Source organism: Anoplopoma fimbria, chromosome 24, assembly GCF_027596085.1.
Source record: "Anoplopoma fimbria isolate UVic2021 breed Golden Eagle Sablefish chromosome 24, Afim_UVic_2022, whole genome shotgun sequence".
Classification (NCBI taxonomy): domain Eukaryota; kingdom Metazoa; phylum Chordata; class Actinopteri; order Perciformes; family Anoplopomatidae; genus Anoplopoma; species Anoplopoma fimbria.
In genome coordinates this window covers 9,072,237-9,090,372 of record NC_072472.1, presented here as the reverse complement: position 1 = coordinate 9,090,372, position 18,136 = coordinate 9,072,237, and the positions used below count along the sequence as shown (strand labels likewise).

At 39.3% G+C, this 18,136-nt stretch overlaps 1 protein-coding gene across 2 annotated transcripts in view; it reads right to left on the bottom strand.

The window, feature by feature from the left end:
- gabrg2 (gamma-aminobutyric acid type A receptor subunit gamma2) overlaps nt 1-18,136 on the bottom strand; it is a 53,810-nt gene that overhangs the window by 21,759 nt on the left and 13,915 nt on the right. For both annotated transcript variants that reach the window (XM_054625343.1, XM_054625342.1), the window contains exons 3-6: nt 17,893-17,960; nt 14,566-14,786; nt 12,866-12,948; nt 10,857-10,994 (exon numbers count right to left, since the gene is read on the bottom strand). In XM_054625343.1, coding sequence (XP_054481318.1) covers nt 10,857-10,994; nt 12,866-12,948; nt 14,566-14,786; nt 17,893-17,960 — 510 coding nt within the window. The remainder of the gene's footprint in view (nt 1-10,856; nt 10,995-12,865; nt 12,949-14,565; nt 14,787-17,892; nt 17,961-18,136) is intronic.

Genomic DNA, 18,136 nt, shown 5'->3' with positions numbered 1-18,136 from the left:
ACCAAAATCAACAAAAAGAAAAAAAGTTGAAATTCAATGCATTTATAATGGAAGTAGTTGTAGTGGAAACATTATAATCCGAAGTAGCGGTATTAGAAAACAGTATTAATATTTGCAGTAGTAATAGCAATAACAGTAGCAGCAAATGTGGTTGTAGTAGCAGCAGGAGAACTTTTGTCCGAGCATCCAATAGAACATTTCATCATAATTACAGTATGTGTGAATATCTCCCCTGCTGCACCTTCAGGCTTACAAAGTCTCTTACTCTCTCCTTGTAGAAATCCAAGTCCAACCCCATCAACCCCTTCAGTGCTTCACACTGTGAAGTGAAAGCGATGTTTTCGAAATGACAGCTGCACCAGCAGAAGTCAAGAAGGACACAAACAGCTTTGACCTGTTTTGGTATTGGCTGAACATCCTCTTCTGTCTCTCTCTCTCTCTCTCTCTCTCCTTTTCTTTTTTTTTTTTTTTTAAATCTTGGATCTCTCCGCCCCATGACCTCCATCTTTGCCAACAGCATCTCAACGGAAAAAAAGGAATCAAAACAACCTCACTTATTTACGTCCACTTCCTTCGCCCCCCCTCGCTCTCTCTTTTGCAATTTAGATGACTAATTTTGTAGTCAAAGTATTCCAGCGTTGTAGTTTATCACTTTTAAACTCATGTTGCAACTGCTTTGGAAAACGTTGGTGTCCTTTAAGTGGATGAAAAAATATATACATCAAGAGGACAGTTATATTAACATATTAGTGGAAGAGGCTACAGTACAACTGAAGTAAGTTACAGGAGTGGAGCCTGCCTTTAACACTGAATATTATTATATTTCTCAGCCTTCGATCTATATTTCTGTGAGCTTTATGGTACGTCCTCCATATATAACTTCTATTCAGAGCACAGAGCTCTGACAAGCTATCATACCACAGAGACAAAAATAAAATCTATTCCTCTAAATCTGTGCTCCTCTGCTGTGCACCACAGGCTTTCTTTTGAATGCAGGTGGAAATCGACGGAGAGGTAAACAACAGCTTTACTTTCTCCTACTAAAACTTTACTCCTATGGCATATCACCATTCTCCGTTTTCAGGTTTTAATTACTAGCTTATTCGACTGTCAACTGAGAGAGAGACAGAGAGACAGAGAGAGATTAGAGAGAAAAGGAGAGAGAGAAGAGAGAGAGAGAGAGAGAGAGAGAGAGAGGAGGGGGAGGTTGTAAAAAATAGGACGGGCAGCAAAATAAAAATCATCTGTTTTCTGGGGGGTTGTATAGAGCAGACTCCTGTAACTGTGAATGCTGTTAGTGTATGGGGCGGGTTATAGGGTGTGTGTGTGTGTGTGTGTGTGTGTGTGTGTGTGTGTGTGTGTGTGTGTGTGTGGAGGATGGGAAAAGGAATGGGGAGGAGTGTAAATTGGTATTTAACTTCACAAAAGGAGGATTCTGGCTGAGTCAGAGCATTTTGCCTCCCACTCCTGCCCATCACAACTATCACCCAGAAGCAAGAGGGGAGAACACACAGAGAGAGAGAGAGAGAGAGAGAGAGAGAGAGAGAGAGAGAGAGAGACAGAGAGAGAAGGACAGAGTAAGAAGGAGACAAAGTGAGAGACATAGAGAGAGACAGATACAAAGAGAGAGACATACAAAGACAGAGAACGAGAATGAGAGAGAGGGACCGAGAGAGGGGGAGAAAGGTTGGGAGAGAGTGGGAGAGAGAGAGGGAGAGAGAGAGAGAGCGACAGAGAGAGAAGGACAGAGTGAGAAAGAGACAAAGAGAGAGACATAGAGAGAGACAGATACAAAGAGAGACAGATACAAAGAGAGAGAGAGACAGAGAGAGAACGAGAATGAGAGAGAGGGACCGAGAGAGGGGGAGAAAGGTTGGGAGAGAGTGGGAGAGAGAGAGGGAGAGAGAGAGAGAGAAGGACAGAGTGAGAAAGAGACAAAGAGAGAGACATAGAGAGAGACAGATACAAAGAGAGACAGATACAAAGAGAGAGAGAGACAGAGAGAGAGAGAGAGAGAGAGAAACGAGAATGAGAGAGAGGGACCGAGAGAGGGGGAGAAAGGTTGGGAGAGAGTGGGAGAGAGAGAGAGAGAGAGAGACAGAGAGAGAAGGACAGAGTGAGGAAGAGACAAAGAGAGAGACATAGAGAGAGACAGATACAAAGAGAGACAGAGACAGAGAGAGAGAGAGAGAGAGAGAACGAGAATGAGAGAGAGGGACCGAGAGAGGGGGAGAAAGGTTGGGAGAGAGTGGGAGAGAGAGAGAGGGGAGAGAGAGAGAGAGAAAGAATGAAGGAAGGAAGAGATTAGAGAGCAGCTATTACAGTAACAGAGCCTCACCGCGGCTAATGGATTGTTTCAGTGCTTCTTAACCTTTTTCCCTCAGCAAAGATAGAGTGATTGTCATTTGATAAAAAATTGCAACGTTTTATTACTGTGATTAGTTTTCATATACAGCATGAAGTCATAGGTGACGTATTCTGCACCACCTGTGTAGTATTTTCAGTAAATGTCTGATTTAAAATCCCTTTCTCAAAATAAAGGGATTTTTAACCAACAGTTCCAGTTGTACAGTCTATGGGGGGATTTCAGGCTTGAATTGTATCATTCGCAACGGAACATCACTAAAACACAAGACATACTATTTGAACATGTCCCTGCTCTGCATGCATCTGCATAATCTTCAATCTTATATTGTATCTCCTTTTACATTTTTGTGAATCATAACAAAGAATTAAATGTTCCTCATCAAGACAATGCGCGCGTTGGAAACTGGTGTAATTTCGCACAATATGCCAGAGCTCTCACATGTGTTTAATTTGATCAGGGATGCGATGTCTCAGAAACAATAATAAAAAAATAAAAAAGCTATTGGCATTTTGGTTTTATTGCTTTTTGTCTCCCTCCATCTTTTCTTGATTAAACCAGGCAGGTGGTGACAAGCATCCTCGTCTCGGTGGCATCATTTTGTTTCCAGAAATGTTATAACATTTTCCCTTTAATTTGCTTTGAATTTCAGCCGTTGAACTCATATTTAGCATGCCCGTTACAACACCACCACTGGAGGATTTCACAAACCTCCTGACACTAAGACAGTATTGTCACATGTTTGTTCCGACTCTCTTTTTAAGTGGATTGCTTGAAGGGAACAGCTTTTTGGTTTGCCAGTGCAATAGTTATGCAAACCACCATTGATGAATCACATGAAATGTTATCCAAGGACCCAATGGCAATGGTTTTCTCGTTCTAGAGACCCTATTCTATGGACCCAAATGTGACATCAAAAAGGAAGATGGAGGAAATGACGTCGCAGCAAAACCGCATCTATTATAGTTCTGCGTGAGAGTGTGTTTTTGTATCTGAGGAATAAATTATAGTCTAGGTCGCTTTTTGCAGCACAGGGCCTAAAGATGCACTCTGCCAGGCTATAAAGGGGAATCCTTTGGCGTGTCAGAGAGTGAGTGTGCTTACATGAGTGTGTTTATATATACTGTGTGCATGGGCGTTCATGTGTTTGTTTTGCTGACCGTCTTCCTCTAGCCGGGCTATTTCCTTTTCAACCACAATGCCTCCAGATTCACCCCATCAACGAATCATCTGCAAACTGTGGAGCTCCGTAATCTTGAGAGGGCCACTGATGTATCCCTGGGCGTTCTCCACTCAAACTAAATCACACAGGCGGCCGCACACAGACAACAGGGCAGCAAGCACGGCATGGCTTTTGGAAGGTCACTCTAAGAATAGCTTTCAATACGTAAAAAAAATAAATAAAAGACTTGTATCCAGTGGAGAGCACACACTGAAATGTGCATGCAAGCAAACGGACACGGAAGCATGCATTAATTCATGGACACAGGCGCAGACCAAAGCACTCTGAATACCGTCAAACACACAGATGTGTACTGCTGGCTGAAGCACATAGCGTACATTTGTGCTCAGCTAAGAGGACAACAAATTAAGTTCTGTTCAAACCATCCCACAATTCACTGCTGAGAGGAGTAAGGCTTGTAAGAAAACAAGAAACAAAGACAGCAAATGGCATTGATTCCCTTATGCTCGAAACGAAAAGCTTCTTGGCAATCTAAGTGGAGCTTTTCCAAACTCATTTATTCCATTAATGTGCTGGGAAGATGGTTAACAGCCTCAGAGAGATCCCTGTGGTAGTATTTGATAGTTAATGTAAATGGACTACACTGGCTACATTAATCAGACATTAGAAAAAAATGACTAATCGACCCCTTTCTTCATAAAACAAATCACTCATTCTTATTGGTTCTCCACTCACAATAGAGCTCCTCTTACCTCCTCTATCAATCAAGCAAACACTTTAGTGTGTTAATAAAACCAGACCGCTGTGGTTGGATCCAAATTGGTGTTCTAGGTGATAAAAATAAATGTTTTGTCAAGCTTTGAATGTGTGTTCGTAAATTCAAGTCACTGCATTTATTAGAAAGTGAATATATTACCGTCAAACACACCGCTAATAACGATCATGGTTACAATGATAAACCTTTTGGATCTTTGATATGGATTGGGACAGAGTCTCTCTTAAACAAATGGTGTTTAAATAATTCAATAGGAGTTAAAATGTTGAGTCTAAACTTATCTCAACTCCAATGATACCTAGCTTTGTGGGGACCCATCTTCTTCTTTCTCTGGCTGGCTACCTGAGGCTGACATTGCGTGTCACTTTGACATTATGGGGGGAAAAAGAAAATAATTTTCTCGCAATGAAAAAGTAGTCCCCTCAAAGATTATGACAAACTGCCAAAAACGAGCCACAGAGATGCAGCAACAAAACTTGGTGTTCCTCAGTGTAGTCTACTCTAACAATGAGAAACTGTCATGGCTGCTAGTAATGGGGACAGAAACCTTTTTTTGAAACATTCAATAAAATTTGGTAAATAGCGACACTGGCCGTTTCATTATTTTATATTAATTTAATAAATACACAAATGTCAACTAGATGGTAATATGCATGAAAAATACAGTGAAGCATCTGTAATAATAGTCATCTGCTTATGGTTATTAGTTTAATTATTTCAAATTTTCTGATTATTTGCTTGCAAAAAAACTATCAATAATCCAATTGCAGTACAGGTTTCTATAATGTTTCCTGCGTAGATACTGAGACATAAATCCCTAAAATATAACCCCAGATGCAGTAAATCCTAACATTTTGCTCAAAGCCTCACATCCAGACACACTTGACCTCTGTAAAATGGCAAAATGGATTCCGTTTTGCAATTTTCCTTTGCAGAACCAATAAAAAGCCCAAACTACCATCCCTTCCCATTTCATTCCTGTCACCCCTCTAAGATTTGTCTGCTCCTGCTCTTCCCCTGCATTCTCGTTCTGTTCTCTCTGTCCTTGTCTGCACTATGATGTTCATCCCTGAACTCCAGCCTGGCAGATGGGTGAGAAAACAGCTCCCAGCATCAAGCTTAACCCAGCCCACTGAGGGGTTAACTTAACAGCAACGTTAGATGTCTATCTAGTGCCTTGGCTGTCCAACCTTCAAAATTGTCTGCTTCTCTTTTTCTCTCTATTATGTCCACTGACGTTCTTGCTTGTTACAAGCAGCAGTGAACGTTTTTTTGTTTTTGTTTTTATGAGATTGTGTGCGTGCATTCAAATGTGTGCGTCTGTGTTTGTAAATGCAGGTATAAGCTTCCAGGCAGTACAGGAGGCTCTGATGTGAAGTGACATGTTGAAAGACCAGGGCTTTGGATACTGGCTGTGAGAAGGAAGAGAAACAAAATAAAAACAGACAGAGCCTTTACAAAAAGCTACAACACAACTGGATGAGAGCAGCAGATGGCATGTCACCGCCCCAGCCCCCTTTAATTACAACACTCAATCATTATTTAATCATGCATAACTTTTTTATAAAAAATAAATAAAAAAGAGATACTCAGAGAATACAAGCTAAGATACATTAAAGCCCGGGAGAGACTGACTTGTCTCGTAGAATGAGAAGGAATCTCTTCCTCTGACTATTTGCTACAGTCTTCATTGTCGGGATACGGCCAATTCACACTGCCTGCCTGTCCGCTTAGCTTACCATTATGTGTCCCTCTGTTGCCTCACCTGACCTATTTCAATTCAGTGTTGCTGATGGCGATTCAGCAGAGTGCTTGAACTGGAATACTGTGAAAAAGAAGCTATATTTAAAGAATAACTATAACCTTCCAAGCCGGACAAAGAACCCTTTAAGCTGAGAGGGATTCAGGGTCTTGCTAGTGGACAACGCAGTAGTGTACACAAGAAGATGCTGAGGATGAGAGCTTGAGCTCAGGGCTGTCTGGTTGAAGGACAGTCTCCCTACTCACCACTCTATAGTCTACAGGCCCTTCGGTAACAACACTCCTCCAGTCAAGATGAGGAAATGTTGCTGTCGACACAGCGGTTTATCCAAAGTCAATTTAACAACAGCTACAAAGATGATTATAGTGTTGTCCTTTTCATAAAAAAACGTTTTTTGTACCTTTCACACAAAGAAGAAGCCTGAACATGAGGAAACAAAGCTATATCTAGATAATTTAAGATATTTGTACACATTTGAATGCATATTTTATAGGTAATACCAGAAGACAGAATCAAAGTGAAAATGGTAAAAGAGGATTGAGATTGAATTCACTGCAGAAAAAAATAAATGCAATAGTGTTGACAAGCATTTTGTTTGGAAAGATCTAGATCACAAGTATCTTTTTATTACTATAATCAAGGAATTTGTCTACATTTTTTAGCATACCTTACAAGAGTGCTACCCACTGCATGGCGAGTACTTGAGGTGACTGGGTAATTATAAGGACCTAACTAACTGCTTTTTGAGACAGATGTTGTGTTCATGAATCTTGAAGCAGGTCGGATACCCAAACTGACTGCAAAATGAGACAAGCGGTCTCTCGGCCACAGCCAAGGTTCTCTGCTCTGACAAGAGACCAGATGGCTGTTTGTGGAAATAACAAACCAGATCAGAGAGAGGGAGAGTCAGAGGACAGTGCAAATTCTCCACCACAGTTAGTCCTCCTACACAGATAGCCTTTTCATGTTGTCACTTCAAAATGTTTTAATTGGAACAGGAGAAAAAAAAAAGAGCATGTTTTTTAAAGTATTTTTTTTAAATCAACTTGCACCACTTCTGTTCAAGCAGGGTTTTACAACGCACATGCACCGCGTACGGGCGTTTGTTAGCATCACAATGCAGTGACACGCTGTTGAACTGTGGCGAATTACAGGACGACTGGGTGAATTCAGTTATTCCCAGGGCCGCTGTGTGCGAGTGCATACGAGCGTATTTCTGTGTATGTCTGATGAAGGAATTTCTTTAGTTGTCCACCTAAATTGGGTATCGTTTAATCATTAATAATTGATGAAATACGTTGGATGTTTTTCTATTCGAAAAATGTTTTAACTACTGACCTGAACTATGTCCGGTGCATATCTGATAAGGCTACATTCGGAGTTAAACGAAACCGCAAGTTACTAGAAAGATTAAACTAAATAATGACTTCATTTAAAATTGCGGAGCTCCAGTCTGTAGCTATCCAACAGCTGGCCCAACAAAATCCAAAGTATTACACACATCAAAAACACCGCCCAGCTTCTTTAGAGGACATAACTAACAATGAATTTCTTTTTTTTTTATATAAATAAATGTATTTTTATAACAGTAACGTTATTGAATAAATGTAAAACAGTTTACCTCAAACTACCCCACATCGGACTCCAGTTGGACTGGTATGATATAAAATAATCTGCCGACCTGATCAACCAAATGGGATGATGTATGGTTTACTGTAGCTAAGATTAGCCCATCTGCTGGAAACAGCTGCTCAGCTATACGAATGTCCCAGGGAGGAAAAACACTGTTGCTCTGACTCTATGTGTCAATTTACTGCTACCGCCAAAACACATTCATATCAGAGCAAAGGAATTTCATAGTACTTCACTTGTGTGTAGATTTTGTTGGAAGCATGTGTAATTAATTATAGTCCTGCTGTCTGATCATCAGCTCTCAGCCTGCGAAACCGAGCTGCTGCTTCTGTTCAAGATTCTTGTTTAGCTTTGCTGTGAGCGTCAGTTAGCTAAATCTCACAGCCACCAAACAGTACCTCTCTGGAATTTCCATTAAGTCATGATTCAGAGTTTATCAAAAGGATTGCCCCAGTAATCAGCATTTTCGTACAATTACACCACACGTCCCTCGTCTAAAGCATTATCGCTTAATATACTTTTAATCTGTTCAATTATTGTCGGCTATTAGCTATTATAATTATTGAAATCTCTATCGGATCTTGGTCTCATTGGGATCCGATCAGCCAGACAGCATGCCAAGATGGCCTAGCTCGCATTGAGATGGATCTCAGTGAGGTGTGGACAGCATGTAGGCACAATCTGGACAATTTATAGAACATAGGGCTCGCATCATCTTCCCCACAAATGGGAGTTCCTCTCCAGAGCGAGAGCAACGGGAAGAGAGGAGGTAAACCGGGGCTGGGGCACAAATATATTCAATTATTTGTTAAGAATTATAGGAAAATCAACACATTTTTGCAGCTTTGTAAGCGGCTATTTTTCAATAAAACAAGTATACTAATACTTCATGGAGGAAGAGTAGGAGTAAGAGTAATACTTTTTATTGGGAAGCATTTTTAGGAACAACATTTATAAGAAAGATTTGAGTTCCAATCTGGTGCATCTGACCACAAGTCCAGTGTACCCAGGGCATGTGACATAAATCTGATTACATGTGTCTGATGGGACTATTCCTGTTGAAACACTTGGAATAATGAACAACACTGCATAGGCCAACACATCATCTTCCTGTATCTTTAGAGTGTGTACGTATCAAATCTGTATTGTGATCACACTCAAAACTGTAAACAGTTGATTTTTCACTTTACTGCTTGTCTGTGTAGCTGAAGTAAGTGCTTCTCAAAAAGGCAGACTGGGCTTTTATTATGAAAGGTAAGCAGTACACTCAATGACTAGATATTGAGCTGAAACAGAGAATAACGACCCTTCTGTCGCACTTCTGAAATAATGACTTTACTTTCTGTAGCCTTCCAGCCTGTAGCACATTCTAAACAGATGGAGTACGGCCAAAAAAACCATCCATTCCCTCTGATCAATAAGAGAAAAACTAGGATGAATTGACTATCTCATAAAAAGGAGATTGAGTAAAGGATAAATAAAAAACCTTTTTACATAAGTGTTTATGGGGAAACAGCTTTTCTTTCTAAATCATCCCTAAATGTGCACATTCAAACTAATAAATGCAGAAATGGCTGTATTTCTTACAATAGGATTTTTAAGGGGATGTATTACTTGTCCATATATTATAGACCCTTGTTTTAAATGGCCATTGTCAGATATTCTGGATAATGCAGCTCATCTAATGAGCATAAACTCTCCTCTGGCCAAAGTTAATCTCTGCAGGAAGGTTTTTTTTTTTTTTTTTTCACACCACAGACAAGCGCAAACAATTCCTTGGCAGGACATTATATACATTACTTACCGATACCTCATGAATACAAACATAAACAAACCAACTTGCATGCAAACACAGTTGCCCTCTTCTAAAACATCAACACTGTCAGGGGAAAGCAGCTGTTTTTCCTCCAGCAAGCATTCATATTCATTCTGAATGGAATCCAGCAAGTACAACACAATGAATGATGCACATTATCCCTGTCTGTGTGTTATTTTCGTAGGCACCACATTATTAACACCCACCCACCCTTGTAAGAGCTTGCCATGAAGGACATTTAACTATAATAGCAGATAAGTCAGAAATATTGAATGAGAACATTTTACTGACAGTGTTTCCATTTTGCAAATAAAGGCTTGGCTTTTTAAAATGTATCATAAAATGTATAACCTATTCCTAAAGTGCATTGCTCTCTTGATCAGGGTTCTCCACAGTTAGTGTATCTGTAGAAAGTTGAGCAGAATAGAAGATATACATGTAATATTTTATTAATAACTGCATTTTGTTCAAATATATAAAAAAAATATTTTGAGGTAGCGGCCACAAACTGTACTGTAGGTCATGTTGCCTTCTGGCTGAGAAAGAATGAAATATACACTCTAAATGACAGAAGTGGCTACAAAACTACGACGTCATCACACGCGTTGAAATTTAACACACTTGGACCATAAGGTACGGTATTTAATGAAAAGCTATAGAGAGTCTTTTACAAAAAAACTGGGGGAAATATAAGAGAAGTCTTATTAAAACTTCAACACGAATGTTGAAAGTCAAAAGTGGACTAAACTGTAAAGGGTATGCATTGTGAAAACAGGGAAGTGATGTATGCTGTAGGTTGCCCTTATGGATTTTACTTGAAGAAGTGTGAACTAAAAGTAGATAAAACATCATGAGTCATGTCTCTGTTTCTCTAAATGTTCATGTTGTAACCCCTAGCAACAGACGAGAAGCAGATCAGTCTTTGGATCAACAGTGATTGTTTACAGATCAGACTTGGAAGAGGAATGGCAATTTTGAGAGAGTCAGAGAGACATCGACTTTATTCCATAACGTGTTTAGAGTCACTGGCATGCATGGTTAAGCCTGATAATAATAATGCCTCATATTTTCATTTATGAAATTCCACCATATCATCACATTACCGTGATGCTGCCTGCATGCTCCTGCCTCCATCAAATTAAATATATCATGCCCGACATAAATGTTGTGTCATGCAGCACCCACAGATCAAGAAATCATTTCTGTCACACAAGCAATGTGTCACTGGTAACGCACGTGTATATTCAGTCAGATTTTGACTCTGAATATTTTCTTTTTTAAAGAAGATGCTTGTTAGAAAAAAAGCATAGATTATGTTCTTACCTGAGACAGTCCTGACGATCTCAGAGGTGTTCCTCAGGCCCACGAAGGAGAACTGGTAGAGCCTCCAGGAGCGAATGTCCCCGACCTCAACTGAGCTCCTTTTCCACTTGTACACAATCTCCTCCCTTGGGTAGCCATCTGAACAGGAAAGAACACAGTTACATTGAGCTTTGTTAAAAGGAGAGAAGAAAAGCTTGGTGCATAAAAGACACAATGTAATCCAAAAGACTAACAAATACAAGACAAATATCTTAAGACTTGACTCCTTGGATAAGCTCTCTGCATTATAAAACAATGTTTTGCGAAAACTTTTCAATATAAAACAAAAGCATAAGGCACAGTCTGTTCTGTTTTAGAGTGATCCATACAGACAAAGTCAGTATCTTGGAGGGGAACTGTTTCAAGAAAGAATCATCATATAACAGACTCTTGACAAAATATGCAGTCCATCTGTGGAGTAAAAACTTGAAAGCTGAAGCACTAAGCTGACTTTTTTTCGTAAATTGATCTACGTCTGTCTCTGACTTGGATTCCAGTAATTTTGTTACATCAAGAGGATGCTCCCTGGTTGTGAGAATTACAATAACAGTCTTACTGATGCTAATGCACTTAGAAGATGCCGACGCATTAACCTAATCAAATGATATATGTTAGTATTGAATTCATGTCTGGTATCCAAATTTGGACAAAAAAACAACAACATTGTTTCGCTTCTTTAAACTGATTGTACGATAACTTTGGATTTGCAACTCCTTATCCTGTGAAGGTTGTCGTCAGTCAAAGATATGAGCTGAGTGGCTTGAATAATGCACATGAAACTTCCTCAGTTCGAACTTTAAATGGCTTTATTACTAAAGTGCTCTCAGGCATCCAGAAATGCTGGACCTCAGAGGAGAAGGGGATGGAAGAATCTGCCCATTTGCCACATTACAGCCAGGCAGGCAGGCGGTCTGCTCCTTCGCCGGCAATGCATCCAGGACAAATTATTGATTCAGTGTCCTTTTGGGAAGCTGGATAAACAATGCTCCTGGAGCTAAATGTTGTGGAATTCACTTTGAGCAAACTTAGATGATACGGTGCATCATCTGTATCTGTAAAAGCAGTCTCCTAAACCGCTGCAAAAAGAGGTCCAGGCACTGGAAAAATCTGCATCGCTTTGTGGCACGTGTTGAGAAAATATGCCCGCGTGATAAATTGCTGCACACTGCTCGGTGCTCCGCCTGCTGACTCCGAGATTGAGCTCATGTACTGTACATCAAGCGGTTTTTCAAAGTTCTGAAAACATCCATGGCTTTCATCAAATTTAAATGAATGCCTCTGTTCCATTTTTAGGCCTGCTACCCCCCCCCTGCTTTCTCTTTCTTGTTGCTCTGGAGTTATTTAGGAAGCATTCTCTCAGGAGAATATCCCATGGTGCATCTCTCTGTAGATCCATAGCGGCCTCATTAGCATAACTTGCCCCCCCAATCCGCTCCTCACTCGGAGGGACTGGCTCATTTGGACTTGTGTCACTTTTTGAAATGTCTTTTAGAATAGTATCGACAAAGTGGAGGAAAATCAATCAGTACTTAGCCTTTTTGGTCGAGTTGGCAACAAGACAGCTATTATTAAATCCCCTTGATGAATGCCATGATATACTATGAATGGATTGATGAATGGTTTAACAAATGTTTTTCTTTAAATATCTCTTATTGTAACACATAAATACATATAGTTATATTTTCCTTATCTATTACAGAGATCTTTGAAGAAGAAGAAAGCATTATAGCCGACAAAGACTGTAAGACATACTGTAGATACTGCACATGCATACATTAAGATGTTAAACCTAAAAACACATGTGACTCATCTTATTGGAGATGTCTACTAAGCCTGTTGCATAATTATTGCTTAAATGATGTCTTTGTTAGGCTCATATGTTGCTCATTCATGGCCACAGCGTGTGTGTGTTTGAGATGAAACAGAGGAAGAGGTAAAACAGTAGGGGATCAGCATATGGCCAAACTTACAGCTTGAAAACTCCAGGGGACACGAGTGCTCATCCATTGGGAAGTTGTTCAGTTTAAGCTGGCACTCGGCATCGATGGTCAACCTGCAGAGACACAGTATTTGGATCAACTGACTCAGTTACAATAGAAAAATGTAAATGTGTATACACACACACATATATATATATATATATATATTATTATTTTTATTTTTTTATTTTTTTATTTCTTTTAATTACACAAAATAATAGTTTACATTTAACTGGGTGTTGGAAAAGTCAGAATTACATCCCTATCCTTATCAATATTAACACAAGGAATTATTAATGAGAATTTCACTAAACTAAATTGATGTTTTTCACAGCAACACACCCGTCTCCTCTTTTTCACGCTTGAGGCACTTTGAAGGCAAAGTCATTACACTTCCCCTTAATGAGAGAATGACCTTAAATGACTTTACCCATCCATGCACTCGCTATTGTCATGTATCATTGTCCTCCCAATCACAGCGGCCATCCTAATTAACCAGTGGTTAAATTCTGAGTTCCTTAACAAATTAATGAAGTGGAGGGGTAGTGTTCTGCATAGCAGAACATCCATCACGGCTTGATTGAGTCCAGAAAGGTTCACTTTCTCTCTTATTATCACTGATGATGTATTGTGGTGTCAGAATAAACGTCTGCTGTATTTATGATGGCATGCAAAACATGATAATAAGCACAATTCATATTTCCCCTTCAATCCATCCTCCTGCTTTACACGGTTGACATGTTTCTTGTTAGCTTCATGGGTTTTACACTTATAACCAGTATGCAGTCAGTTTATTATTGAGAAACCAATTACCAATTACCAATTAAACCAATTGAACATTGTGTAGTACTTCCAACCGGAGCAGTAACTTCGTGGCTACTATATTTGTCTAATTAGAATAAAGTTATTACTATATTTAGTAATATATTCCCATAGACTTGTGAAACTCAAACTATTGAAAAAAATACAATAGGAAAATTAAAAATGTTCAAACCATATGTTGTGTAAGAGTGCCTAAAAACATCAGTTTAGGGTAATGCATTACAGCGTTACCTTGTCACTTACAACTTCCTGACTATTTCAGTAGAACAGATTTTACTTGCGCTGATAAATGATGAATTTAAAATGGCTGTTCAGGATAATCAGTACAATGAATCATTTGTGTAGAGAGGCTGTCGATTGATGGGTAATGCAGTATACTTTCTAAACTACACAAATTGCTTATGGTGGATTCCAGGAAGCACTGAAAGCACCTTGGTGGCAACAAATTGATAATTATCCAATTAAAAAATGAAATGCTGCACAGTTATTGTAGTTCTTAGTCCACCTTTAGTGCTCAAATTGTTGAATCGAGACTAATTAGCATGTATTTTCACTGTTATCTATTGTTTACTTCTTTATTCAACTGAGAGCACTAGAACTAATTGTTTATGTTAATAGATTTTTGAACTCCCCATTATCTTAGCTATCTTTCCAACATAGGACAAAAGTGCACTTTTACATTAAATCTAAAATTAGAAGCACTTTTTTTATATATATGGTTCGGACAAAATAGCATTAAATGGATCGAAAAGGGTTTAGATAATGATAACTGAGCTTTCATTGGGTAAATTATATAATTATGTCACACAATCAATTTAACTGTTGGTCTGATAAATGAGCAATACCCAAATCAGTTCCTGACAGTTTACCTGAGGGTGTAGAGTATCCGGCCATCATTCCAGATACGAAGCATGCGATTGGGTGTGGTGATCCAATGGGCATCCGCCTTCTTCGAGTTGCGAAAGAAAGTGTCTGGGATCCAGATCTTCCCAACCATGTTGCTGTTGAGACGTAGAACCTTCATCGTGCTGTTGAATTTTAACCTCCTGTCGTACCAGGTCTGAGCAAAAAAGATGTCGATGGTGTATTCCTGAAGATAGATAAAACAGAGTTTTTACCAGAAGTTTTAACTTTCAGTTTAAAAGCTGAACATGCTTTATACAAACACACTAGATAAAAGCCTCTGTTTGTCAGGAACACCCTTGCAAACAATATTGTTTACAACCAGTGCTGTCACCAATGTGCGGCTTTTAACTGAGATATGCAATGAGATCAAATAGAAGTGTTGGCTTCAAAAGCACTGGTTCTTCTGTTTGAGGAGAACTCTTTCACGGCAGTGGAAACTTAATGCTAGAACACATTTGCAGGTACTTTTTTTCCTCAGACAAGAGGGTTTCTATTCAGGCCATGAAGTCCTTTTGTCCCTCCTAAAGAGGTCTGCTGAAAAGACCATCTTGAAGCCCTCAACCTGAAAATTAAATGTTCAACGGGGCAATTAATAATTCCCCTTGTTTGGCTCAAGTATTATGTAACCTCATAACCTGCTGCCTTGGGAGCACTTTGTCCTGCGCCTGACAAAACCTTCTGTCTCCTTTTCAGTCCTTGTGAGAGCTGTGTATGAATACACGTATGAGGGATGTAAAGCGGCATGGGCAGAGTTAAGCTGATATGTGGTCTAACGTGAGAGGGAAAGGAGACACGGTGAGTGAGAGGGAGCTATCAGTCTTTCAAATATATTTTGTTATTTGGGATGTTTGAGCCCTGAGGTTCAAAGTGAAGTACAGCATGAGAGAACAAAATCTGGGGATTTGTGTGCATAGAGGGCATAGAGGCATTAACTTTCCGGACAAAGCTTAGCCCAACAATAAAGTCTAAATCCATGCCAAAGTGTGCTAAACGAGATTTGAAAAACAACATTTTCACCAGGCAACGTTCCGATCCTTTCAACATCCTTTTTTTCCCTCACGAAGCACAGGCAGAGAGTTCAAATCCAATGACGAGAGAAATTGAATGCCTTAGGATAAGGAGCTCAGCTGAGTGTGATGAACATCTTTTTTTTCCTAACCTATATATATGCACTCTGAGATCTTTTACAGTATCACACTTATTTCAACACAAACAGCAGCCTGCATCCAATAACAGCTAAGAACTGTTCAGCTCTAGTGGCTACAAAGCGTTAATGTATGAATATATTTTGCTTCTTTAATTCTCCCCCTCTCTTTCTAGCTGTTGGTCGGTCGTATCCCTTCCCCCTCTCTGACATGACTCACAAATTGGCCATATTTCAAAAGATTCCTCCTGCATAATTAAGAATTAAAAAATTGTGTTCGTGCTTATGGGCTCTTCAGAAAATCTACCTACCACATTTGTCATGTCATAGTGTGAACGCACTGGCCAAACCACGGTAATTACATGTGAATGTGAAGCGATCAGTCATCGTTTCATGTCAGCGCGATGCCCTCGTCACACACACACACTCAGACTCCCTCATGTGAGCGCATAACACATTCTCTCACTGATCCCATCATCGCTTCTCTTCCAACTTCGTTGTGACTGCAGTTATTGAGAGTGGGTGTTTTAGCTAAGACTAAGTGAAATGGAACACCACCACCATGTAGAGCAGACTGCTCTGCAGAAAAACAATAGAAGTGGGTTCTCAGCAGGGACTTGCTACAGAAAACAATGACACTTAAAACAACTCTTATGGGAGATTTGCAAGAGACTCTGATTTGTTAATCCTTCTTTCTATCCAAAGATTTTTTTTTTTTCCTACCACACAATCAGATGAACTGTGATGAACTCTTGGTCGACACTGCAGAATGACAGCTATATATATTCTATTAATATTCCTCATATTTCAATTATCAAATTCATTAGAAACAAATGCATTGTTACAACATCACCAATTGGTATCAAAGAAAAAACAGTATGATCTTTCTATCTGAACTAATAGCTGAAATTCAGCTCCAACTCGTGAAAATTGTTATTTTTATTAATAGGACCACACGGAGATCAGTTTTGGAAGCGGGTACTGAACAAAAAAGCAGTGCTCCCACTCATATTGGCTGAAACTGCTGTGCATCGTTGTAGGAGTAATAAAACTAATGCTACACAGACTTGGCTTGTAGACATAAAAAGCTTCTTGCATCTTAAAGTAATAAAGTGGTTGAAAAAAACAACATGATTTTATTCAGTTTATTCTATTGCTACTTCAACAGTTGTACTCAATACACTATCAGAACAATAATGAGAGAAACTTTTATTGGATTAATACTGATGTTTCCAAAATGGACAGCAATATATTGGTGCATGTACCTGATAATAGCAATGATAACCTATATATCACCAGAATGTTAGGCTATTTATTTGTAGATAACTGAAATAGTTTTAAACGTAAGGAAAAAAAAAACAACTTTTATATGAAACCTTTCATTAAAGAAATGTTTATCAAAAAAGAAAAAAACAGCTTTGCAGTTGGTGAACACAATAACATTAAAGGCAACTGGTACACAAGACAAATGTGTCACTTTCACCATTAAAACAGATAGACATGATCAAAAAGGCTCGTCTTCAAACCAGATCTGAGGAAACCCGAGCTGGTATATTGATTTGAATAGACAAAGAACTTGAACAGGTGACATATCCGATTGTTGCTGATGCAATTCTTGGCAACCAAAAAGTGCGAGCTTCTTAGGATTTGCCAACTCGCACAGCCATTTGCAAATATGCTGCTTTGAAAACTGGCCTGTGTGTTGAACAACACCATTGATCAACTGTTTATCAGTATTTCTTATTTGAAATAAGAGGCGTTAACAACGCAGATGCAAGGAATGGATCGCATTTATACCCTGAGGGGGCAAAGGCCAGTGCAGTAGTTAAGTAGCTGATTGACAACGGCATTGTGTTGCTACATTACGAGGGCAGTGGGGCAGTATAGTGATTAGGTGGACCAACCAATCCACCATGACAGCAGGCATCTGCTCTGCTGGAGTGTGCTTGAGCAAGACAGTGAAACCCTGACAGCTCCTGAGAGCTACTGTATACCGTGGATCATTATGTGCTCAGTTCCCTGAGGATAGAGGTAGGCCGAAGACAATTCTTTAAATAAATATTCTCCATTAGTTAAACACGCAGTTTCAGTCGGATTATTGATTAAAAACGCTGCCATATTAACAGTATATTCAAGTATAACTTACCATATTGATGGCATTAACTGGGCCGATGCTGTTGACAAACATGTCTGTGTGGATCACTGTTGGTTTGACTGAAAAGAAGCACAAGAAAGTCAGTTTTACAGATGAGAAATTATTTATTATACACCACTTATTATACATCACTGCTCAGCTAGCTTTCAGTGAATCAAAGTTTTATCTGATGCACACCTGAATGACAGCTGCGTCTGATGAAATCATAAGAAAGTTTTGAATGATTGCACACTGT